The sequence below is a fragment of the Vicugna pacos genome, unplaced genomic scaffold (assembly GCF_048564905.1).
Source record: "Vicugna pacos unplaced genomic scaffold, VicPac4 scaffold_19, whole genome shotgun sequence".
Classification (NCBI taxonomy): domain Eukaryota; kingdom Metazoa; phylum Chordata; class Mammalia; order Artiodactyla; family Camelidae; genus Vicugna; species Vicugna pacos.
Window position 1 is genome coordinate 55,093,677 of NW_027328740.1, and position 25,401 is coordinate 55,119,077.

General features: G+C 33.4%; 2 protein-coding genes and 1 pseudogene across 2 annotated transcripts; all 3 read left to right on the plus strand.

Moving 5' to 3' along the window:
- Window positions 1–5,400: 5,400 nt before the first annotated feature.
- Window positions 5,401–6,329, plus strand: LOC140693197 (olfactory receptor 4A47-like; annotated as a pseudogene).
- Window positions 6,330–11,743: 5,414 nt separating this feature from the next.
- Window positions 11,744–12,673, plus strand: LOC140693605 (olfactory receptor 4A47-like). The gene has a single exon (XM_072957362.1). The coding sequence runs from the start codon at window positions 11,744–11,746 to the stop codon at window positions 12,671–12,673; it is 930 nt and encodes a 309-aa protein (XP_072813463.1).
- Window positions 12,674–22,985: 10,312 nt separating this feature from the next.
- LOC140693506 (olfactory receptor 4A47-like) lies at window positions 22,986–23,909 on the plus strand. Its single transcript, XM_072957324.1, has one exon. The coding sequence runs from the start codon at window positions 22,986–22,988 to the stop codon at window positions 23,907–23,909; it is 924 nt and encodes a 307-aa protein (XP_072813425.1).
- The last annotated feature ends 1,492 nt before the right edge of the window (window positions 23,910–25,401 follow it).

The following is a 25,401-nucleotide window of genomic DNA, read 5'->3' on the forward strand; positions in this document are numbered from 1 at the left end:
GTAAAACATCCTGCAAAACCAAATCAAACCAAACTTCTTTTTCATCCTTTTTAGTGTTTCCCAGTGTTCTTACCTAGAGTTAGTGCAAAGCCTCTTTCTTAAGATGTTTCAAGTATCAATCTTTGCACATATAAGCATATTTACATATGTGTATGTGGATATATGCCTGCATGTAAACACTTACATTTTACTATTCAACATCTTGAGCATCTTTTCATACCACTCTATATAGATATAACTCATGCTCAGTTATTTGTATAATATGTGATGTTCCCTTATAATATTCCTGAATTAATGCACCCAGTACTTTTCATGTCATTTCAATCTTTTTCTATGATACATAATTCTGCAATAAGTATATATCTTCTCAAGTATGTGTTCCTAGAAATGTCAGTTGCTATAAGTAGAACTTTTGGGTCAACAGGGAATATGTATTTAAATGTTGATATTCATAGTTATTGCCAAAATGCCATTCATGAAGTTGTACCTACAATTCTGCCCATAGTCTGAGACTATCAGCTTGTCCCCATTCTCAACAACCAGTGAATATTTTTTGGTATATGACAAGAAGGTTCATTAAAGAAATTATAATTCATTTTCATATATAGTTAAAGAAGATTGTGTTTTATTGTTTTCTAAATGACCTTTTTTTGTAGTTGCTTAATTATCTTTCACCACTAATTTGAAATCCTCATATTACTGTATTCTAAATTTCCATAAATATTTGAATGCAGTTCAGGACTCAGTTCCATTGGTCTTTTCAGTCATGTACCATTTAATTTATGATATAGTTGCAATTCATCTAGAATACATTTAGAATAATAAGTCTAACACTCCCTCATTACTCTTCTTTTCCAGCATTATGTCTGTTCTTGCAAATTTAGGACATCAAATTAAATTTATAATAAGCTAGGCTAGTCACAAAAATTTCTGTTATTTTTCAATGCATTTTTATTTAGGATGACTAATTTAGGAAGGGTTTATATCTTTAGAGATTTGAGAATTCCTCTCCATGAAGAGAGTTAGGTGTTTTCATTTAGTCCTTTGTACACTCTTTGGTAATGCTTTACATGTTGTTTATGTGTTACTTATTCATCATAGATAGTGGCTGTTCTTCTTCCCTGACCCCGTCAAGGTCCTGACACTCTTACTGTAAGGAAAACCATGTTTTAGTAAGTGCATGACTTAAAACTTTGCTGAACATCTTTTGGTGCTGCTGAAAGAGGCTGGAGGAATAACTCTCCCAGACTTCATACAATACTATAGAGCTACAGTAATCAAAACAGTATGGTACTGGTACAAAAACAGATATATGGCCTAATGGAACAGAATAGAGAGCCCAGAAATGAACCCACAAATTTTTGGTCAACTAAACTTCGACAAAGGAGGCAAGAACACACAATGGAATAAAGACATCATTCTGCTGATGGGTATGACCTATGACTACTATGTGTCCATCTGTACTACCTGACCACCAAAAGCTGATAGAGATGTGGTCATCTCTGGGAGTCACCTGGGCTGGAGACTTATCCATCCAGCAGTTTAAATCCTCTTCACAGTCTGGCACCCTTTTTTGGCCCCAGTGACATAGATCATTTTGTGTGTGACATGAACTCTGTTGAAACTTATCAACATGGACAGTCATATTTTTTGTCTCTTTGTTGCTACCAACAAAGGGGTCATCTTTCTGTTAAACTTACTCCTTTTGATGGTCTCCTATATCATGACCCTATACACTTTGAAATCTCATAGCTTGGATGGTAGGTGCAAAGTACTCTCCACCTAAGCCTCTCACATCGCTCTGGTCATTTTATTCTTTGTACCTTGCACATGTATGTATCTGCCTCAAATTATCACTTTTTCAATTAATTAAGCCATGGCTATATTTTATACTGTGCTAAATTTTGTGTTAAACTCTATTATACCCTAAGATATGCAGAGGTTAAAAATGCTATGGAGAAGTTCTGAGTCAAAAGATGACTTCATCAGGGAAATAATGAAAACAATGTAAAATAACTTTATCCCTCAAATGGTTACAAGTTAAAGAAGATAATTCCTAATTTTCAGGGCCAAGGGCACACTATTTGTCAAAGGTATGTGGATGTTGGCATTAGGCAATCTGAGGAGACCTTAACAGGAAATCATCCTTATAAAAATAGCCTATTTAGATGTTTTTATTGCCAATTTGGTAGTCAAATGTTAAAGTACTATCAGAACCAGTTTTGTTTCTTGTTAAAATGCAATTGTTCACTACCTATGAAATTGCAAAGCAAAATAAAGCATTTTGGGAAAATAGGAATTTTAGAGTATTTATTTTCCAATTTCTCTTTTGATCCTTTCTAATACTCTGGCATATCTTGTCTGGTTCTCTAATTTTCTATTTCTTCCTCTGAAATATAAAGTCTACCATGTTTTTCCTGTATTATTTGTGGAAAACTTATTGTTATTATAATCTTAAACGTATATTTGGATTAAAAATCTCTTTTTCCAGTTTTGCTTTGTTGATTGGGATTTTATGTATCATACATACATTGCTGAGGAATAGGTGATAAAATTTAGTACACTATGATGGTAAAGAGCTTAGTGTTCAAAAAGATAATTCTGAGTTCAAATCTTAGTTTTGCCACGTACAATGTAAACTTTGGCAAAAGGTCTATTTATGAGATGGATATTTTCCTTAACTAAAAATTGCTTGTCTTACTTTGCTTACTCTAACCTTAAAGGAGCACTAAGTGAAATCCAGATTCTTTACCAAGACCTGTAGTGCTCTGCAGAGATCGTATCTTGTCCACCTCTTTGACCTCAGTTTGTTCTATCCACTCCCTTTCTTATTTCTCTTCAGGCACAATGACTTTTCAGTGTCTTGAACTTGCTGAGCTCTTTCCAATGTTGGAGTTTAACACAAGTAACAGAGCTTCACCTGGTAGCTGCTTTTTGTCTTTTTTTTAACATTTTTTACTGAGTTATAATCATTGTACAATGTGTCAAATTCCAATGTAGAGCACAATTTTTCAGTTATACATGTACATATATATATTCATTGTCACATTTTTTCCTCTGTGAACTACCATAAGATCTTGTATATATTTCCCTGTGCTATACAGTATAATCTTATTTATCTATTCTACAGCTTTTCATCTTTTGGATCTCAGGTATAATGTTACATTTTCTAAAGACCTTTTCTGACTACCTTATTATCTGCTGTAGATGCTTCCTCTTATTTTCTGTCATTATGCCCTGTTTTTTGTTTTATTAGCAAGATCACAGATTATAATTATCTTATTAAGTTGTTCACTTTTTAAATGTCTGACTGTATTATAGGGTCAATGCAGGCAGCACCTTTTTCCTGATTTTTTTTCTGTTTAATAACTGCTATATTCTCTAGCTTACAGCATAGAGCCTGATAAACAAGTAGGCCCTCAGTAAAATTTTTAACAAATAATAATTTGGATAAATAATGCTTTGAATCTAAACTGGAGATGAAAATTTAACATCCAGAGCCCCACACTTACAGGCAGAAAACATTATGCATTGGATCAAAAGAAAGAATCTTCCCATGGTTAAGTGAGGAAATAAGTGATAAATTCATTTTTCTTGGAACAAAATGACAAGGTTAATATTTTATTCTCTACTGGCTAAAGTTCCTTAATGGTCCTGAGGCTATGTTTTTCTCCTTGTCACATCTTCCTGACCCCAATTATGCAATTGGTTTAACAGTATATTTACATAGAGATGTTCTTTTAAGATCTGATGGAAAATCGCAGTGAATATAATTAAGTCTTGGACAAATCAGTCTTGGATACACTCCAACTGCATGACTTGATATATCTGGTTAGAAGGTGTAGGATGTCCTATGATCTTTGCCTCTATTGGGGAGAAGTTGCTATCCTTTTTAGAACTGTTTTAACTTATACAGTAGTTGCAATAAAACAATAGAATGAGATGGCCACAAATACTGCACCATAAATTTTCCTTATTTTAGTTACTATAGGTTAGTTACTTGAGACCTATTTCCCTTTTAAAATATTTACTAACTTCTTATGTGACATAGATTTGTTTGCCTTTTTGATAAATTACTCAATATGAAAAATTTTTGTTTTTCTGTTTGCATCATGGAATTCCTTTTAAACAGATCTACAACGCAAGTAATAATAATTTTTTATAATATTTAGAAGACTCTGCAAAAAAATGGACAGACATAGTCATGTGAAATCAAATATGTCTTTAAGGAATAATGTAGTTTTTTGTCCTTGGATTGAAGAGATATTTCCAGGTCCTTATGACATAGTTAAAAAGGCTCCTTGCTGATCGTGAACAAGACTCCAAAAGGTAACTTTGTAACAGTTGATAGTGGAAGCCGGGCTTTTGAATTGTGTAAATTATTGTATTATGTAGGAAATTACAAACTTGAACTTATAAGAATTGAAAAGTTGAAAAATTTTTTCTAGGATCACAGGAATTTTGAAGTCAACCATAGTATAATTCCATTTCTCTCACTGAAAAATGTATGACTTTGAGTTTAATATTCTGAGCTTATTTCTTCAACTAAAAAATGAGCATAACAATATTTGTTACAGCAAAGATTAAATGTTACACATTAAATGTGATTTTATTAATATATGTATGTTTATAGTTGTACATACATATGTATGTATATATGTATATATAAAAACACCTATGTAAGCATGGATATAGCATCTGATATATAGTTTTGCATAAAAATGATAGGTATTCCACAGTATTAACATTTCCTTTCATTAAACTGTTTTGTACCATGTAATGAATTGGAGAACACCCAGGAAGCAATAGGTTTATGTGGAAAATTTGAAATTTATTTTAATAAATATTAAATTGATATCTGTTTGAAAGTGTCAATTAGGTAGTTGTATACACAGATCCATTCATAAATGGTTCTCTCCACTTTGAATATATAAATTACCTTAAGTGATTCTTCACCTAAATATCACACTTGTGTGACTTTATGCATGTGCATCTTTTCATAGAATTCCCTTTCCCTCCACTCTTGTTCTCTCCTCCTTTCAAACTCAGCTAAAGCATTTCTTTCCTTGGGAGGAATTTACAGATCCAGAGTTGATTTAGATGATCTGAAACTGTGAACCCTTACCACACGAGTATATTTATAGGTACACTTTAAATAAAATTAGTCTCTGTACTCTGACACCTCATTATATATCAAATCACTGAGAATAGTGAACCATATTTTGTTCAACTTGGTGATCCTGTCTATATCAGGCTTGACTCAGATGGATTCTCCATGTGCATTTTTGATTGAATGAATAAAAAAGGTAAAGCTTACAATACATGTAAAGGTTATTTTCTTTTATTTGATTTATAGGTAAACCGTTCCTAATATCTGAAGTCAACACCTATAAGGAATAGATGGAACCAAGGAACAATGTGACTCACTTTGTCCTTCTGGGCCTCACACAGAATCCAAAGGAACAGAAAGTTATTTTTATTATGTTCTTGCTCTTCTACATTTTGACCATGGGAGGCAACTTGCTCATTGTGGTGACTGTAACTGTCAGTAAGACTCTGAATTTACCAATGAATTTTTTCTTGCTAGCTTATCATTAATGGATGTCATTTATTCCTCATCTACTTCTCCCAAACTGATTTAGAGCTTGTTCCTTGGGGGAAATACCATGTCCTTCCAATCTTGTATCATACAGCTCTTTTCTGAGCACTTTTTTGGTGGGTCAGAGGTCTTCCTTCTGTTGGTGATGGCCTATGACTGCTACATGGCCATCTGTAAGCCCTTGCATTATTTGGTTACCATGAGGCAAAGAGTGTGTTGTGCTGCTGCTGGTGTCCTGGGTTGGAGGTTTCATGGACTCAGTAATTCAACTTGGCACTATTTACGTGCTCCCATTCTGTGGTCCTAATGTTATTGATTACTTTATGTGTGATATGTACCCTTTACTGAAACTCATTTGTACTGACACCTCTATCACTGGCCTTTTAGTGGCAGTGAATGGAGGACTGATCTGCACTATTGTGTTTCTGCTCTTACTTATCTCGTATGGAGTCATCTTGCACTCTCTAAAGAACCTGAGTCAGGAAGGAAGGTGGAAAGCCCTCCAGACCTGTATTTCCCACATCACTGTGGTTATCTGCTTCTTTGTCCTTTGTATGTTCATGTATCCAAGACCTCCTAAGACCTTCCCTATTGACAAATCATTGGGTGTGTTTTATACAGTCATCACCCCAATGCTGAACCCTCTAATCTACACTCAGAAATTCAGAGATGACTAATGCCATGAAGAAGCTCTGGAGAGGAAACATTCATTGTATCCCATAGTAAATAAGTGCATCATCCACCATGAAGAGAGTTGTACGACATCAGGGGCCACAGTCTTGGAATTCAGGAGTCTAAAATCTGATGCTGACTTCCTTTTCTTCAAAGAATTTATGATAATTATAACTAAAGAATACAACTATATAATTAAAAAATACAACTACACAATTATGCTGTTAGTAAGTTTCCTTCCCTGGTAGAATATAAGGTCTATAATGTCATTTTTATCACTTCACCTAGAAAGATGTAATGCCTATATTGTGAGGAGTCAACAATATATAACTAATTAGTAAGAAAATTTTTATATAATTACACTGGTTTTTAATTAATTTATGCATTTTGTTTTACTTTTTTCTGAGACAGATTCTTGTCATTTAATTCTTTTAAAATAATATTTGAAGTATTTAATGATATGTAGGCTTTTTAAATAAGATTTTATTTGCATTATACACAAAAATTTTAGTATAATTCTAATTTTAAGAAATTAATGTGTATTAGATAATAACAAAGAGCAAAATAAAAAACATACAAAATGGGATAAAGTGTAGAATGGATTTCTTATTTATGTCTCAGCATAAATTCTCCAGTCCTCTTTACCAGAGGGAATCACTTAATCTGTTTCTTAAAATTAATCAGGTAATAATCTATATAAATAGAACTGCATCTAAGTATATGTGTGTGATTTTTCTGTGTATGTAAACTTTTTTTTGTATGCAATGTCTAAAAGGTATTTACATATCAGTCCATTTAGATCTAACTCTTAGTTTTTCTCATACTGCACAATACTCCCTTATATATATATATACTAAAACTAATGCATCCATTTCTTTTCATGTCGTTCTTAAATTTTTTTGTGACAAGTCATTTTGTAAGTCTGTGGCTCCAATGTCATAGAACCTTCATGTGAGACTTTAACCCTTTATTGAAACTGTCTGTGTGGACACATACACTGGGATTCTATGTTGCTGACAATAGTGAGTTCATCTCCCCAGTTTTTTCCTCATGATGGTCTTCTGTGTGATAATCTTGTGCTCCCTAAGGACCTGTAGCTTGGAGGGAGGTGCAAAGCCCTCTTCACATGTGTCTCTCACATCACTGTGGTCATCTTAGTCTTTGTGCCCTGATTATTTGTATATTTGCACCCAACTACCACCTTCTTCACTGGTAAAGCTGTGGCTACATTTATGTCATGATAATTCCTTTGCTAAGCTTAAACCTACATACAAAATTTAGAGGTGAAAAATGCTATCCAGAAGTCCTGGAGTGAAATAGTGACTTTGGGGAGTAATCAAACCAATATAAAATGACTTTATCTTTTCAATCGAGAAGAGAAAAGAAGACAGTTTTATGGTTTGGGGCCAGCTGAACACTGCTTATCAAAAGTATGTTGATGTTGTTATCTAGGCTTTGAGGAGGGTCCAGGTAGGGAATTACCTACGATTATAAAATTTTTATTTAAATTTATGTATTGCTCAATTGGTTGTTTAATTTACTGTCAGAATTAGGTTCTTGTAAAATGCAGATTCTCAGGATACAGTTCTAGAGATTTTAATGTAGTAATTTTGCTATTGGAAAGATGTGTTTACCTCTCAAACAAATTACCCTGGTGTAGCTTATGTAAATGACCTTTGCATATACTTTGGGCTATCGTGTCATAGTTTATGTTCACATCATAAACCAGTTGACAAGGTCACTTTTGTTCTTAAATTTATTTTAAAAATTGCGATTAAATGTAAGTAACAAAATTTATAATTTCAAAATTTTATTCACATTGTTATACAAACATCACCACTGCCAACCTCCAGAACTTTTCCACCTTCCCAAGTGGAAACTCCACACCCAATAAATAAAAATCCCCACTCACTGAGCCCCAGACAACCCCTATTCTGCTTTCTGTCTAGAATTTGACTACTTTAAGTGCCTCATATAAGTGGATTTATATGATATTTGTTTTTTTGTGACTGCCTTTTCCCACTTAGGATAATGTCCTTTCCCCATTAAATGCTTTTGGCATCCCCCTCAAAAATTATGAAACACATATACAAAGGTTTATTTCTAGGCTGTCTATTTTATTCCATTAGTCTGCAAGTCCATCTTTATTTCAATACCGGTTCTGTGATTACCAAATCTTTGTAGAATGTTTTAGAATCATGAAGTATGAGACCTCCAATTTCTTTGTTTTCAAATATTGTTTTGGCAATTTGGAGTCCCCCCGAGATTCCATATGAATTTTAGCATGGATTTTTCTATTTCTGCAAAAAACATTTTTGGGATTTTGATAGGGATTGCATTGAGTCTGTAGATTACTTGAGGTAGTATTAACATTTTAATAATACTAAATATTCCAGCTCATATGTGTCTCTCCCGATATGTGTGTGTTCTATAACATCTTTCAGCAACATTTTGCAGTTTTCAATGTTCAAGACTTTTATCTCCTTGTTTAAGTTTATTCCTAACTATATTACTCTTTTGATGTTATTTGTAAGTGGAATTATTTTCTTAATTTTCCTTGGGTTGTTCATAACAGTATAGAAATTCAACATCATTTCATGGAAAAACCTCTCAACAAATTGGGTGTAGAAGAAAAGCACCTCAACATAGCAAACACTGTATATGGCAGATCCACAGTGCACACCATCCTCAGCATTGAAAGGTGGAAAGCTTTCCCATTAACACCTGGAAAAGACAAGAGTGCACACTCTCAGTAGCAAAATTTAAAAATTTCTATGAAAAATTTTTGAGTTTTCTACGTATAAATCATGCCATCTCTGAAGAGATATAATTTTACTTAACTAATATTTACTTAACTTTACTGTCTGTAACAGTGCTTCAGTGGTAGCCACTTCCTATCCTTTGGATCTCAGCTTAATCACATTTTAAGAAACATTGTCCCTGATTACATTATCCATGGTAGAATTCTCCCTCTTATTTCTGTCACAGTACCCTATTTGTTATCTTCTAAGGGGTGAATAAAACTATAATTACTTTATTAAATCATCTCCTTTTATTGTTTGACTTTGTATATAAGAATATAAGATCATACAGGGAAGACCTTTTATATGATTCCCCCCATCCAGTTTTATTAATCATTGTGTCCTCACTCATGGCACAGTTGCTGGCATAAAATGGGTGCCCTAAATTTTTTAAAAACAATTTATAGTAGGATAAATAATTATTACTTTTAAATTGATGATACAATTTTTATATCTAACCAAACTTTTAGCTGATTTCATTGAGTACTAAATAAAAAGAAGGAAAATCTTGCTATGACAGGTGAGGAAATACAGAATAAGTAAATTCACTGGAAGAAAATGACTGGGTTTAAATTTTATTCTGGATTGGCATTAGTCTCATAAGGGCTCTAAAGCTATATTTTTCCTCCATGTTATGTCTTTCTGACCCTAATTACTTGATTTGATCTAGTAATAGCTTTACATATAGATGTTCTTTTAAAATTTTGTTGAAAATCCCAGTGAATTAATTAAGCAAGAATCGGTTTTGGACACTTTCCAATTCTGAGACTCAATGAGAAATGTGTTTAGAAGGGACAAAAAGTCTCGTGATCTTCACCTCTATCTGGAAGAAGACAGTATCCACTTAGGAACTACACAAATTTTTTAGGAGTTCCTTTCTTAGGCTTAAAGCATGACATAAAATAAATCACAGGAATGTCTTTCAAAAATAACAAGTCAACTAGTTTAGTCATGTTACACTGAAGGTGTGAGAAGGGTTAAACAATCAAATGTTATTTTTCTTTTTGAAATTCATGGGAAAGAAGCTACTTGTGAAACATTTACCCAGGAAATGACTAGTTGCTATCTTTCTATGTAAATATAGGATTTGCTGGTCTTTTTGATAAATTTCCTAACACTATAAACTTGCTTCTCTGTGCACAACATGGAATTCCTTTTAAATAATCTATTGTGCACATAAAAATGACCTTCCAGGTAATCATAAGACTCTACCAAGAAAAAGGACAGCCAGCCAAATGAAATAAACTATATCCCCAAGTCATAATGCAACCTTTCCCCCTCTGTTAGCAATGAAAGAATTCCAGGGCCACATACTGAGTTAAAACCTTCAGATTGTGAATAAATCTGTACAAGGTATATCTAACTGTAAATAGTGGGAACCAGGCTCACTATTGTGTGACCTTCTTCATTATGTAAAAAATTAAATTATTTTGAAATAAATCAAACTTAGTTTCCAATTCTAGATTGATCACTTAAAAATGGGTGGCCTTGGGGAAATTAATCAGATGTTCTGAGCCTTAGTTTCTTCAGTTATGAAATGGGTATTACATTTCTTGTTACTGTAAATACTAAATTGATACATTAAATCATGAGTGTGTGTGACTGGAATATACTGTAGGAGTTTTGAACAACAGGGTGATGTCATCAGAATAAGATTATAAAGGACAGTTTGTGCTGCTTCAGGAGAAGCAGTTTTTGGAGGCCAGAATAAAAGTGGAGTCAGGAGATTATTGCAGTGAACCCAAAAGGAACTAATGGGTAGAGAGTGATCAAATTTGTGATATATTTCAAAAGTAGAGACAATAGGATGTGTTTAAGTTGTATGAGAGTTGCAACAGTGAAGAACACTGTGAATTTTTTTGTAAAAACATAACATAGAAAATGATAGCCATTTAATGAGATGAATAGGGAATATCTATTAAATTTTAGGTATAGGAAATGTTTATGTTTATTATGGACAATTAAAAGTTAGTTTTACAAATGCTAAATTTCAATTCAGTTGGATGTCCAAAATTAGAGATGTTGCACATACAGGCTTGAAAATTAGGGGAGAGAGAAAGCCTGGAGATGCAACATTGGACTGCTGCAGTATTTATTGCTCAGGAAAAGGGAAATACCCACCTAGAGACCCTGAAGAATTATCGCTGAGGTTTGACACAATTCAGGATAGAGAACACCTATTTATGGTTAGATCTACTCATACTGATAATGTAAATCACCTTAAGTGAGTCTCAAGTATTATACTTTTGTGACTTTATAAGTCGTGTACCTTTTCATGAAATTCCTTTCCCATCTTTTCTTGTTCTTTCACTTAAAAAAAAAAACTCAGCTAAATCATTGCTTTACATAAGAAGCCTTCTCTGATTTCAGTTTGATTGACATATTCCTACACTCTTAGCATTGTGTGAATATCCTTTTAATGGTACTTATTACATGGGTCTGGAATTGTCTGATCCCCTGTCATGTATCCTATCACTGACGTTGGGGAACGATGCCTTATTCAACTTGGTATTCACAATGTCAATGGCACATTGGACATGAACAAATACTCCATACACATTCTTTTAATTGAATAGATAAAACAATTAACCTTATAATGCATTTAAATGTCCCCCATTGTTTTGTAGGTAAACTGCTTCTAATATGTGAAGTCAGCTTGTGTACAGACTAAATGGAACCAAGGAAAAATGTAACTAACTTTGTTCTCTTGGGCCTCACACAGAATCCAAAGGAACAGAAATTCCTTTTTGTCATGTTCTTGCTTTTCAGCATTTTGACTATGGTGGGTAACCTGCTCATTGTCGTTACAATTACTGTCAGTAAGACTCTGAACTCATCGATGTACATTTTTCTTGCTAGCTTATCATTTATAGATCTAATTTATTCTTCTTCTAGTTCCCCCAGATTGATTTCAGACTTCTTCTTTGGGGAAAACACCATATCCTTTGAATCTTGCATGACTCAGCTTTTTACAGAACACTTTTTTGGTGGGTCAGAGATTGTTCTTCTGTTGGTGATGGCCTATGATTTCTATGTGGCCATCTGTAAGCCCTTGCATTATTTGGTTATCATGAGGCAAAGGGTGTGTGTTGTGTTGCTGGTGGTGTCCTGTGTTGGAGGTTTTCTGCACTCAGTAATTCATCTTGGCACTATTTATGTGCTCCCATTCTGTGGCCCCAATGTCATTGATCATTTTATGTGTGATATGTTCCCCTTGTTGAAACTCATCTGTACTGACACCTTTGTCACTGGCATCTTAGTGGTGGCCAATGGAGGACTGATGTGCAGTATTTTTTTTCTGCTCTTACTCATCTCTTATGTAATCATCTTGCACTCTCTAAAGAACCTGAGTCAGGAAGGGAGGCAGAAAGCCCTCCAGACCTGTGTTTCCCACATTGCTGTGGTTGTCTGCTTCTTTGTTCCTTGTATTTTCATGTATGCAAGACCTGCTAAGACCTTCCCTATTGACAAATTTTTAAATGTGTTTTATACAGTCATAAGCCCCGTGCTGAACCCATTTATCTACAGTCTAAGAAATTCTGAGATGACTAATGCTATGAAGAAGCTCTGCAGAAAAAAAGTGAGATCAAGTAATAAATAAGCACATTATCCATCATAAAGGAAAGAATTTAGCACTAGAACGAGCCTCCTTGGAATATGAAAGTATTCATAAATCTGATGCAAGCTTTCCTTTTCTCTGAAGAATTTGTGATCATTATAATTCAAAAATGAACTGTATCCTTCTGCTATTAATACTAGCTTTCCTGCTAAAATATAAACTCTATAATGTCTGGTTTATCAGTGCACCTAGAAGTTTGGAATGCATTTACAGTAGGGAGTCAGTAAATGATATGTAATAAAGTAGTCAACTCAATTTTATAAAGTTTCATTAATTTTTACTTAATTGCTATATTTACTTTTAATTCTTTCTCATTCTTAGTTTTATGTTACTCAGATTCTTATCACTTATCTTCATTGTTTTTATTGTAAATTTAGAATGTTTAATGTTATACAGATTATTCTTTTATTCAATATAACATTTTTAGTGTAATATTTAATTTTCTAAATTAAAAATTGAAAGCTAATAGATAATAATGATAATACATATTAAAAATGAAATCTGTGCAAAATGGAATAACTTGGAATAAACCTCCTACTCATCCTAAATTACAGTCTTCCAGTTTTTCCAGATGCAGTCATTATCCTCTAAGATTCTTCCAATAATAATATTTGCAAAAATATGTATATTTTTACATATGTGTTCACAATGATGTCTCTGTGTATAAATTTTGCTATTTACTACTCAGCCTCCTGAGCATCTTCATATACCAGTCTACAGATCTAACTCACTCTCAGTTTCTTCAAACTGCTTAATTTCTTTTTAAAGATCACTAACACCGATGAATCCAGTCCCCTTCATGTTTTCTTCAGTCTTCTATGACAAATAATTTTGCAATGAAGTCTTTTTGAAATTTCTTAAGTTTGAGTTCCCAGCGGTGGAATTGCTGAGTCAATTGATACATACATTTAAAATGTTGATGTTCATAGTTATTGACAAAATGCCATCTATGAGTTTGTACCAAACTCACTACTTTCCTAATTCTGGAGAATACCTTTTTATGACATTCTCAACAGCCAGTGTTGATAAACATTTGTAGTATTTCAGTCTGATTAAAGAAATTGTGTTTCATTTGTATACTTTAATTACAAATGAATATAATTGAATTTGAGCATTTATTCAAGTGTTTTAAATGATTTGTATTCCTCTTTCATGAATTGCCTATTAATGGATTTTATGTGTTTTATTTGATTGCTGATCTTTTTCATATTGATTTTTATAATTTAATTATAATAATAAAGAAGTTATCCAATTTACTATGTAGGTAGAATTATTATTTTTCCAGCTTCTTATTTATTTTTCTTATTTCTATACTGTGCAGAATCGTTTTGGCCATGTCAAAATATTTTAAATTTTACATAATCAAATATATCCATATTTTATAGTTTCTGTGTCTTGCTTAGTAAGAATTTTCCTATTCAAATGTTACCAAAATATTCTTCCACATTTTTTCACATTTAATTTTTAAGTCTTTTTGCTTTTTAAATTTTATGTCTGTATTTTTAAACCAGCTGCACTTAATTTTGTTGTAAGGAGTTAAGTAGATATTACATTTTAATTATTTTTTTGGATTGGCATTCTTATCAATACATGATTATTTTTCCCCATGGCTTTGCTATCCCAACTATGCATTCTAAAATATGGTATGCATTACATCCAATTGAAGCTTCTATTATCTTCCATTGGTCTCTTTGTTCATGTTCCATGTAACAGAGGATGCAATTACATTTGATTTAAAATACACTTTGATACCTTATCAGTATAGGATTCCTTCATTACTATTTCTTATCAGAATTATTACTATTCTTATATATTAATGCTTTGAAATTTAGTTTCAACAAGCTAGTCTAGTAAAAACTATGTTCAGTTAGTATTTTGAATAAGATTTTATTGAGAAAGAATTTGGATCTTTAGAGAATTCTTATTCACAAACTGGTAGGTCTTTCCACTTACGTCATCTTTTATGTTAATAATATCTAGCATGTTTCCAGTATATATAAAGTTTAGTCTTTCTGAATTTTTTATGCTGTTATTTTAAAAGGATCTTATTATCTATTGCATTTTCCAAGTATCTGTTCTTTCAATATAGAATTTTTTTTAACTTTTTAGATAAGATACAGTTTTCACAGTATATCATTCATCCTTTTCAGTCTAAGTACTAAAAGTTCTGATAAATGCATAAGTTCTGCAATCATTATCACAATCAACATGCAGAATGCTTCATCACCAAAAGTGTTTCCATGACCCTCTGTAACCTTCTCTTGCCTTCACTTCCAGGTCCTGGTAAACACAGATCCATTTCCAATTCTAGAGTTTTGTCTTTTCCCAGAATGTCATATAAATTGAATCACATAGTATGTAACATTGTTCTCCCAGCTTTACTGAGGTATAGTTAACAACTTAAAGTTGTATATATTGCAGATGTACAATGTGATGATTTTACATACATATACACTTTGAAGTGATTACCACAGTGGAGCTAATTAAAACATTCCTTACTCTTAGTAAATTTCAAATATACAATACAGTATATCATACAGCATTATGCTGTATATTAGACCCTCAGAACTTATTCATCTTATAACTGGAAATTTGTAACCTTTGAACTAACATATCCTCATTCCCCTCCAACTCCTGGCAATCAACATTTACTCTCTACTGCTTTGAGTTTGCTTTTTCTTCCCCTCAAGTTTCTACTTGTTAGTGAGATAATACATTATTTTTCTCTCTGTATCTGGTTTATTTCACTTTGTGTCTTCCCAGTTCATCCATGTTCCAAAAGACATGGTCTTCTTTTTATGGTTGAATAATATTCCATTGTTATAGAAACAATGCATTGTCGTGTGTTGTCAGACACTTGGGTTGTTTTCATATTTTAGCTGTTGTGAATAATGCTTCACTTAACATGGGAATGCAGATATCTTTGATGATACTGCTGTCATTTCCTTTGGATATATACCCAGAAGTGGAATTGTGGGATGATATAGTATTTTTAATCTTTAATTATTTTAGAAACCTCCATGCTGTTTTCCATGGTGTTTGCATCAGTTTGTATTCCCACCAACAGAGGACAAGGGTTCCAATTCTTATATGCCCACATCAAACATTCCTCTTTTATAAGACATTAATTTCTTTAATGAGGGCCTTGCCCTTTTGGTTTAATCACCCTCCAAATGCTCTAGTGCCTCACATTATCATCTTGGGCAATCAAATTTCAGCATATGAATTTTGGGGAATATATACATTCAAACCATAAACAGGGTACAGATTCATTCTTCTGCATTTGGATAAGCAGTTTTCCCAACTCAAAGTAGAGCCTTTTCCTTTTCCCACAGTGTATTCATGCCTCTCTTTTCACTGACCATTTGACCATATATGTGTGGGTTTATTTCTAACCTTGCTGTTGAGTTTCACTTGTCTATGTAGCTGTTTTTATCCTATTACCATGCTGTTTTGATTACTAAAGATTTGTAATATATTTAGAAATCAGAAAGTGTAGTGTCTCAAGCTTTGTTTTCCTCTCTCAAAATTGCTTGGCTATTTGGGGTCTTATGTGGTTCTATATGAATTTAATGAGTTTTTTTCTTGTATTTCTCTGAAAAATGCCATTGGAAATTTGATGGGGATAATTTTGAATCTGTAAATTGCTTTAGATAGTGTGGACATTTTACCAATATTTATTTTTCCATTCATGAACATGGAACATCTTTCCATTTATTTGTGTCAGTTTTTTTCATCAATGCCACACAATTTTCAGTGCACAAATCTTTCACCTCTTTGGTTAAATTCATTCCAAATTATTCCACCCTTTCTGATGCTGTTGTGAATAGGATTATTTCCTTGAATTCTTTTTCTGATAGGTCATTTCTTGTATATATAAATGCAACTGTTTTTATGCTATTTTTGTATTTACAACTTTGCTGAATTGTTTATTAGTTCTAACAATTTGGGGTGCAATTTATTATGTCTTCTATATGTAAGATCATGTCCAGTATCTAATCTTTTCAGTCTGGCTTCTTGATATTATTATTATCATGCATTTGAGATTTATGCTTATTATTGTGTTTATCAATAGCCCATTTATTTTACTGCTGAATAGTATTCAATTTTATGGCTATATCACAGTTTATTTATTCATTTCTTCATTAAAATATATTTTGATTATTTCCAGTTATTTGAATGCATTAGAAAAACTGCCATAGTCATGTATAGGTTTTTATAAAAACAAGCAAACAAACCTGAAAATATGAAACAATTATTTTAAAGACAGTAGATGTCAGGAACAATTGGCAGTGATCAATGTGCAGTTGAAAACAAAAATTTGAGCTCTACAGTTTTTCCAGTTTATTACCTTGGAAAAGTTTCCATGCTGCAGTACACAGAGGGATACCTCAGAAGATCTTGGGAGACTCCTGAGTTGAGGAGATGGTTACTATAACGCTCTCAACTTTCTTTTCCTCCCCATAAAAACATTTTTATTTCTTTGCCATGCAGAGCTGGCATATGGCTTGCTAAGGTTGCAGTCCCCAATTGTGATTCTCTGCTGATCTCCAATACGTACACTTACTGAACAAAATAGGAACATAAGGAATAGGTTAGTAAATATATATATTTTATATATGAAAGTAGTGGTATTGCATGGTAGTGGGAACAATAATTATTCAATAGATGTGTGAGGAAAATTTATTTATCCTTATGACAAGAAGAATGTGTATTTCTACTTCACATCTTATCTGAAAATGTATACACCCTATGTGGGGATATATGCAAATGTGGGAAAATACTTTTAAGTGCTTAAAGAAAATTATGTTTGTAAATTTGGGGCAGCATGGAATTTTAGAAGTACGTGGAGAGATTCATCCTGAATCTGGTTTCTACATCCCTACATCCCAGCATAGGTGGTTAATCCTTGATCCCAACCATGTCTACTCCAGTATCCATGAATGATCTCCAATTCTCATAATTTGGAAGTGCTTTATTCACTCTATTCATTTCTTTTCCGATTAGAAGATCTAGAGTTTTTTTTTCACTTAAAAATAAATGAAACTATCATCTATAATAACCTATAATGAAAAAAGAATATCAAAAAGAATATATACATATATCTGTATAACTGAGTAACTATGCTGTTCACCAGAAACCAACACAACATTGTAAGTCAACTATACTTCAATAAAACAAAATAAGTGAAAGTTCATGCCTGGTGTGTAGCTGGGGCCTGTTGGGTATCAGGGCTGGCCCCTGGCCCCTAGTGGGTGAGGCTGGGCACTTGGGCTAGTGTCAGTACACTGGTAATGAAGCTAAGTCCCGAGGTCTCTGGCTGTGGGGTCTGGGGGTCCCAGAGCTGGTGCTGGATTGCTGGTTGGTAGGCCTAGGGCAAAGGGTGTCCTGAGGCTGGCATCTTCTGCTTGGTGAGTGGGTCTGAGTCCTGACATGGATACCTAAAGGACACTGGTGTTTCCAGGGCTGATGTCCACTAACTGGTGTTCTAGGCCATTGCCCAGTGGATCCTGGGGCTTGTGTCCTCCCACTGGTGGGTGGAGCCAGGTCCTGGGGTCTCTGGTGGCAGGGTCTATAGGTTCAGAATCTGCTGCTGGCATGCACATGCATGGGGGTGGGGGGACACGGGATCCTCGGTCTGATGCCCATCCCCTAGTGGACGAGAATGGTTCCAAGGTGACTGGGGTCTCAGGATTCCCTACAGTAACCAGCCTTCTGGTGGTGAGGTTATGCCCCCACCCACCTTGCTGCTTGGTCTGAGGCTTCTTAGGTCTGGTGCACACTAGCTGGTGGGCTGGGCTGGGCCCAACCACTAAAACACTAGAGGGAATGTTCCAAAATGCAATGTGCAAGCATCAGTGCTCTTGTCATGAGATAGCTCCCCCAAATGGCTCCTGCCAATGTCTTTGTCCCTAACATGAGTCCCAATTTTTCTTACCTCCCCAGGAGGATCTCTAAGATCAGCAAATGAGTCTGACTCAAGCTCCTTTCAAATGACTATTTATGCCCTCGGTGTTGGAGTGTGTGTGATTTTTGGAAGAGCTCTTTTTGTTTGTAGTCTCTACTTCCCACAGTCTTCTACTGGTTATCCCAAAGGTAGACCAAACTGGCCTTCAAACTTGGGGGCTCATCTTTCAAATGCAGGACTCCTTGGCTGAGGAGCTTGATGTGGGTTCAGGATCTTCACTCCTTAGGGAGAAATTCTGCTACTGTAATTATCCTCCCCTTTATGGGTTACTTACCTGGGGGTAAGGGTCTTGACTGAACTGTCTCCAATCTTCCTATTTGTTGTAGTTCCTTATTTATATCTTTTATTGTAGAGGAAATTTTTCTAGCATTCAGAATGTTCTCATTAGTAGCTGCTCTAAAAATAGTTGTAATTTTGGTGCCCCCATGGGAGGAAGTGAGCTCAGGGTCTTCCTACTCTGCCTATTGGCCATTCCCTCCTATATGTCTGTCTTTATGTCAATTCCACACTGCTATGATTATCATAGTTTTGTAGTATGTTTTAGTATCAGGAATAGTAAATCCCCAGATTCATTCACATTTTCAAGTTTGTTTTGACTATTTGGTTTGGATCCCTTGCAATTTCATATGAATTTTAAGATGGATTTTTTTTTCTATTTCTGCAAAGAAACATTTTTGGGATTTTAATATGGATTTCACTGAATGTGTATATCACTTTAGGTTGTATTGTCATCTCAGTAATGCTAAATTTTCCAACTCATGAATGTTTTCCATTTATGTGTGTCTTCTATAATATCTTTCAGCAATCTTTTGTAGTTTTCAGAGTGCAAGACTTTTGCCTACTTGAATAAATTTATTCTTAAGTCTTTTATTCTTTTTGATGCTACTGTAAATGGAAGTGTTTAGTCTTTGATTTGTTCATTTATAGTATAGAAATTCAACATTCATTCATGATTAAAAAAATAGAAGGGCTGTATCTCAACATAATAAAGGCCATTTATGACCATTCCACAGCTCAAATCAGACTCAACTTTGGAAGGTTGAAAGCTTTTCCATTAAATTCAGGAGCAAGACAAGAGTGAACACTCTCACCACTTTTTAAAAAAACATAGTACTGCAAAAATTTTCCTTTGACATATTTTTGGTATTCTATCTATAAATCCTGTCATCTTCTAGATGATATGATTTACTTAATTAAATTTTCCTTAACTTTACTTTCTGTAACAGTGCTTCCAATGGTAGCCACTTCCTATCCTTTGGATCTCAGTTTGTCACCTTTTAAGTAATGCCTTCTCTGATTACATAGTAGAATCCTCCCTCTTATTTCTGTTGCAGTGCCCTATTTGTTGTCTTATAAGCAGTACATAAGACCATCATTACTTTATTAAATTTTCTTTTATTTTTTGACTCTAAAATAAGAATCTGAGATCCATGTAGGAAGGAAATTTAACATGATTTCCTCCCCTGTTTTATTTATTAATGGCTGTGTTTTCACTCACAGTACAGTTCCTGGCATTAAATAGGTATTTTAAATTATAAAATATGGATACTTAATTAGTTATTATATCTATATTGGTGATAATATTTTATACATCTAACCAAACTTCAAGGCAAAATAAATTTGGTATTAAATAAAAGAAAAGAAAATCTTATTGTGACAGATTGGAAAATACATGATCATTTAAACTAATTGGAACAAAATGACTGGGCTGGTATCATATTTTTCACTAGCATTAACATCATAATATTTTTAAAGCTATTTTTTCTCCATATTACACTTTCCTGACCTAGTTATATGATTTGACCTAATCGGATCTTTATATAAAGATATACTTTTAAAACTTTGTGGAAAATCACAGTGAGTTTAATTAAATGAGGATCAGTTTTGGACACATTCCAATTCTAAGACTCAATGATAAATCAGGTTAGAAGGGATAAAATGCCCAGTGATCTTTGCCAATATCAGGAAAGAGATGCTATGTTTTTAAGAACAGATAGAACATTTTAGTTGGTCCTTTGTTAGAATTAAAGCATTGCATTAGAAAAAGAAAAGCAGAAGAATGTCTCTCACAACCAACCAGCTAGTCTGGCTCTGCAACATAATACAGTGAGAAGGACTGAGCAATTGAGTAATATTTTTATTTTTTTAATTTATCTATTTTCTCATTAAACCTTGCTTTACTGGGTCTCAGAATTCTTTTTTTTTAAACTTCTTTTTATTGCATTATAGTCATTTTACAATGTTGTGTCAAATTCCAGTGTACAGCACAATTTTTCAGTTATACATAAATATACATATATTCATTTTCACATTCTTTTTCGCTGTGAGCTGACACAACATCTTGTATATACATCCCTTGGCTATACAGTATAGTCTTGTTTATCTATTCTGCATATGTCTGTCAGTATCTACAAATTTTTGAACTCCCAGTCTATCCCTTCCCACCTGTCTCCCCCTGGAACCACAAGTTTTTATTCTATGTCTATGAGTCTGTTTCTGTTTTGTATTTATGTTCTTTAATTTATTTTATTTTATTTTATTTTATTTTATTTTATTTTATTTTATTTTAGATTCCATATATGAACAATCTCATATGGTATTTTTCTTTCTCTTCCTGGCTTCTTCACTTAGAATGACATTGAAAGTTATTTTTAAATTTTGAAGTTAGTAGAGTAAGGTTACTAGAGACACCTTTTCTTGTCCAATGACTGGTTGCAGTCTTTCTATGTAAACACAAGATTTGCTAGTTTTTTTGTGTGTGTGATAAATTTCCAGTGTGATAAATCATGTGTGTGTATGTGCGTGTGTGTGCTCACACACTGAGGGATTTTTTTATATAATTCATAGTGCAAATAAAAATAATCTTCTGAATAATCAGAAAACTCCTCAGAGAAAATGGACAGAAAGTTGAATGAAATAAAAGAGATCCTCAAGTAATAATGCAGCCTATGTCCTCTGTTTTCAAACTGGATGATGGATGATTTCCAAGTCTTTGTGAGTAACTTAAAAAGCCTTCCTCCAGATAGTGAACAAGCCTCCACAAGGTATGTCTAACAGTAAGTATTGGGAACCAGGCTTGACAATTGTGTGACTGTCTTCATTATGTAAGAAATTAAATTACTTTGAAATAAATCAAACAGATTCAATTGTAGTTTTATCACTTAAAAATGTGAGGCCTTGGAAAATTAATTGGATGTTCTGAGCCTTAATTTCTTCAACTACGAAGTGGGGGTTACAGCTCCTGTTATTAAACATTTAAATATGACATATTAAATTGTGAGGGCTTGATTGGAATCCACTATAGGAGTTTTGAGACATATAGTGATATAATAAGAGCAAGATTTAAAGAGGATCATATGGGTGGATTCAAGAGAATAAATTTTTGGAGGCCAGAATAAAAGTGGAAAGACGGATATGAAAGAAGGATATTGCAGTGGGCCAGTAAGGAAATGAGGGTGTAGGGAATGATCAGATTTGTGATATATTTTGAAAATGGAGACAAAAGGATGTGTTAAAACTATCAATAATATGAGAACAATAGGGAGTGAAGAACACTAGGAGGTTATTTGTCTAAGCAATTTAATGATACGGAAACTCCTTTTTATTACAGAAAATTTTAAAATTATTTTTATGTAGGTTAAATTGATATCCAATTGTAGATGCCAAAAATTGGAGATGCTGCCTATACAAGGTTAAAAATAAATGGAAAGATAGAAGATTGGGACACAAAATTAAAGTGCTTCAGCATTTATTGGTCAGGAAAAGGAGGAATATCCATCTATAAACCCTAAGAATTTTCTGTGTGGTTTGAGGCAATTCAGGACAGTTACCTTCTATTTATAATTTGATCTACTCACACTGAATGTGTAATTTAGCTTAAATGAAGTTAAATTATTACACTTTTATGACATTGTAAATGGTGTACTATTTTAGGGAATTCCCTTCCCATCTTCTTTTGTTTTTTCACTTTTTCATTTAAAACTCAGTTAAAGCATTCCTTTCTCTGGGAAACTTTCTTTGATTTTAGTTTGATTGATATATTCCTACACTGTTACCTTAGTGTTGTGTGAATATCCTTACAATGGTACTTATTACATGGATCTAATCTCTATTTTGTATCATATCACTGTGCATAAGAAACTCTGCCTTATTCAACTTGGTAATCACATGTCTATGATCCATTGGATACAAACAAATACTCCATACAAATTGTTTTAATTGAATGGATAAATAAAGGATTATACTTACAATGCATTTAAGTATTGTCCCCCTTGTTTTGTAGCTAAACTGCTTCTAATATGTGAAGTCAGCTCCTGTACAGACTAGATGGAACCAAGGAACAATGTAACTTATTTCATCCCCCTGGGCCTCACACAGAATCCAAAGAAGCAGAAAGTCCTTATTGTCATGTTCTTGCTTTTCTACATTTTGACTGTGGTGGGCAGCCTGCTCATTGTGGTGACAATTACTGTCAGTAAGACCCTCAATGCACCAATGTACTTTTTTCTTGCTAGCTTATCATTTATAGATCTAATTTATTCCTATTCTAGTTCCCCCAGATTTATTTCAGACTTCTTCTTTGGGGAAAACATCATATCCTTTGAATCTTGCATGACTCAGCTTTTTACTGAGCACTTTTTTGGTGGGTCAGAGATTGTTCTTCTGTTGGTGATGGCCTATGATTTCTATGTGGCCATTTGTAAGCCTTTGCATTATTTGGTTATCATGAGGCAAAGGGTGTGTGTTGTGTTGCTGGTGGTGTCCTATGTTGGAGGTTTTCTGCACTCAATTATTCAACTTAGTACTATTTATGTGCTCCCATTCTGTGGCCCCAATGTCATTGATCACTTTATGTGCGATATGTTCCCCTTGTTGAAACTTGTCTGTACTGACACCTTTGTCACTGGCATCTTAGTGGTGGCCAATGGAGGACTGATGTGCAGTATTTTATTCCTGCTCTTACTCATCTCTTATGGAGTCATCTTGCACTCTCTAAAGAACCTGAGTCAGGAAGGGAGGCAGAAAGCCCTCCAGACCTGTGTTTCCCACATTCCTGTGGTTGTCTGTTTCTTTGCTCCCTTTATTTTCATGTATGCAAGACCTGCTAAGACGTTCTCTGTTGACAAATCATTAAGTGTGTTTTATACAGTCATAAGCCCCATGCTGAACCCATTTACCTACAGCCCAAGAAATTCTGAGATGACTAATGTTATGAAGAAACTCTGGAGAAAAATATGTCATATCAAGTAGTAAATAAGTGCTTCATCCATGATGAAGCAATAAAATTAGCATTAAGGCCAATCTCCTTGGAATGTAAAAGTCTTCATAAATCTGAAGTAAAATGTCCTTTTCTAAAGAGATTTATGATAATTATAATTAAAGAATGAAGTATATACTTGTGCATTTGGTAACAGTTTCCCTGCTAAAATGTAAACTCTAATAGTGTCTAATTTAACACTGCATCTGGAAGGGTGGAATGCATTTACAGTTGAGAGTCAGCAAATGTTATGCAATGTATTAGTCAATGAATATTATAGAGGTGCACTATTTTTTAGTTAATTTCTGTATTTATTTTTACTTTCTTATTCTTATTTTTGTTGTCAGTCAGATTTCTGTCTTTTATCTTCATTCCTATATTTGTTAAAATATTTAATACTGTACAGACTTTCCTCTTTATTCAATTTCATTTGCTTTACATATCCTATTTTTAGTGTAATACTCTACTTTTGAAAATAAGAAACTGAAAATAGTGGATAATAATAAATATTAAAATAGAATTGATACAAAAGGGAATATGTAGAATAAATCTCTTAATCCTCCTATAGCAGTATCTCCCATTTCTTCAAATGCAGTCACTCTGTTCTTAAGATTCTTCAAGTTATAATCTTTGCAAAAATTAGCGTATTTTCATAGATGTGTTTGTGATGATGTCTCTGTGTATGAATTTTGCTATTTAATACTCAGCCTCCTGGACGTCTTCATATACCAATCTATAGATCTACCTCATTCTCAGTCTCCTCATACTGCTTAACTTCTTTATAAATATACAGTGACACTGATGTATCCATCTTCTTCATGCTTTCTTCAGTCTTTCTCCATGACAAGCAGTTCTTCAATTAAGTCTTTTTGAAATTTTCTAAGTATGAGTTCCCAGTGGTGGAATTGTTGAGTCAATTGGTTTATGTATTTAAAATGTTGATGTTCATAGTTATTGAAAAAATGCCATCCATGAGCTTGTATCAAACTCACTACCCTCTTCATTCTGGAAAATATCTGTTTGCCTGAATTCTCAAAAACCATTGCTTGATAAATATTTTGGGTATATAACAGTCTGATTAAGGAAATTGTGTTTCATTTGTATACTTTAATTATAAATAAGTAGAATTGAATTTGGGTACCTATTCAAATGTTTAAAATGATTTGTATTCGTTTACATGAATTGCCTATTAGTGATTTATGTGTTTTATTTGATTGCTGATTTTTTTCCATATCAATTTTTAGAATTTATTTATGTACTAAGGAAATGATTTCCTTTTCCATGTATGTGGAATTATCTTCTAGCTTGTTATTTGATTTTGTTGTTTCTATACTGTGCAGAATATTCTTGGCCATGTAGAAATATGTTTATATTTGTATAATTAAATCTATCCATATTTTCTTGCTTTTATGTCTTGTTTAGGAAGAATTTCCTTGTTTCACCATTACTAAAATATCCCACATTTTTTCAGCATTTAATTTTTAA

Coding starts and splice junctions, on each gene's coding strand:
- LOC140693605 (XM_072957362.1), top strand. CDS start 11,744: ATGGAACCAAGGAAAAATGTAACTAACTTTGTTCTCTTGGGCCTCACA.
- LOC140693506 (XM_072957324.1), top strand. CDS start 22,986: ATGGAACCAAGGAACAATGTAACTTATTTCATCCCCCTGGGCCTCACA.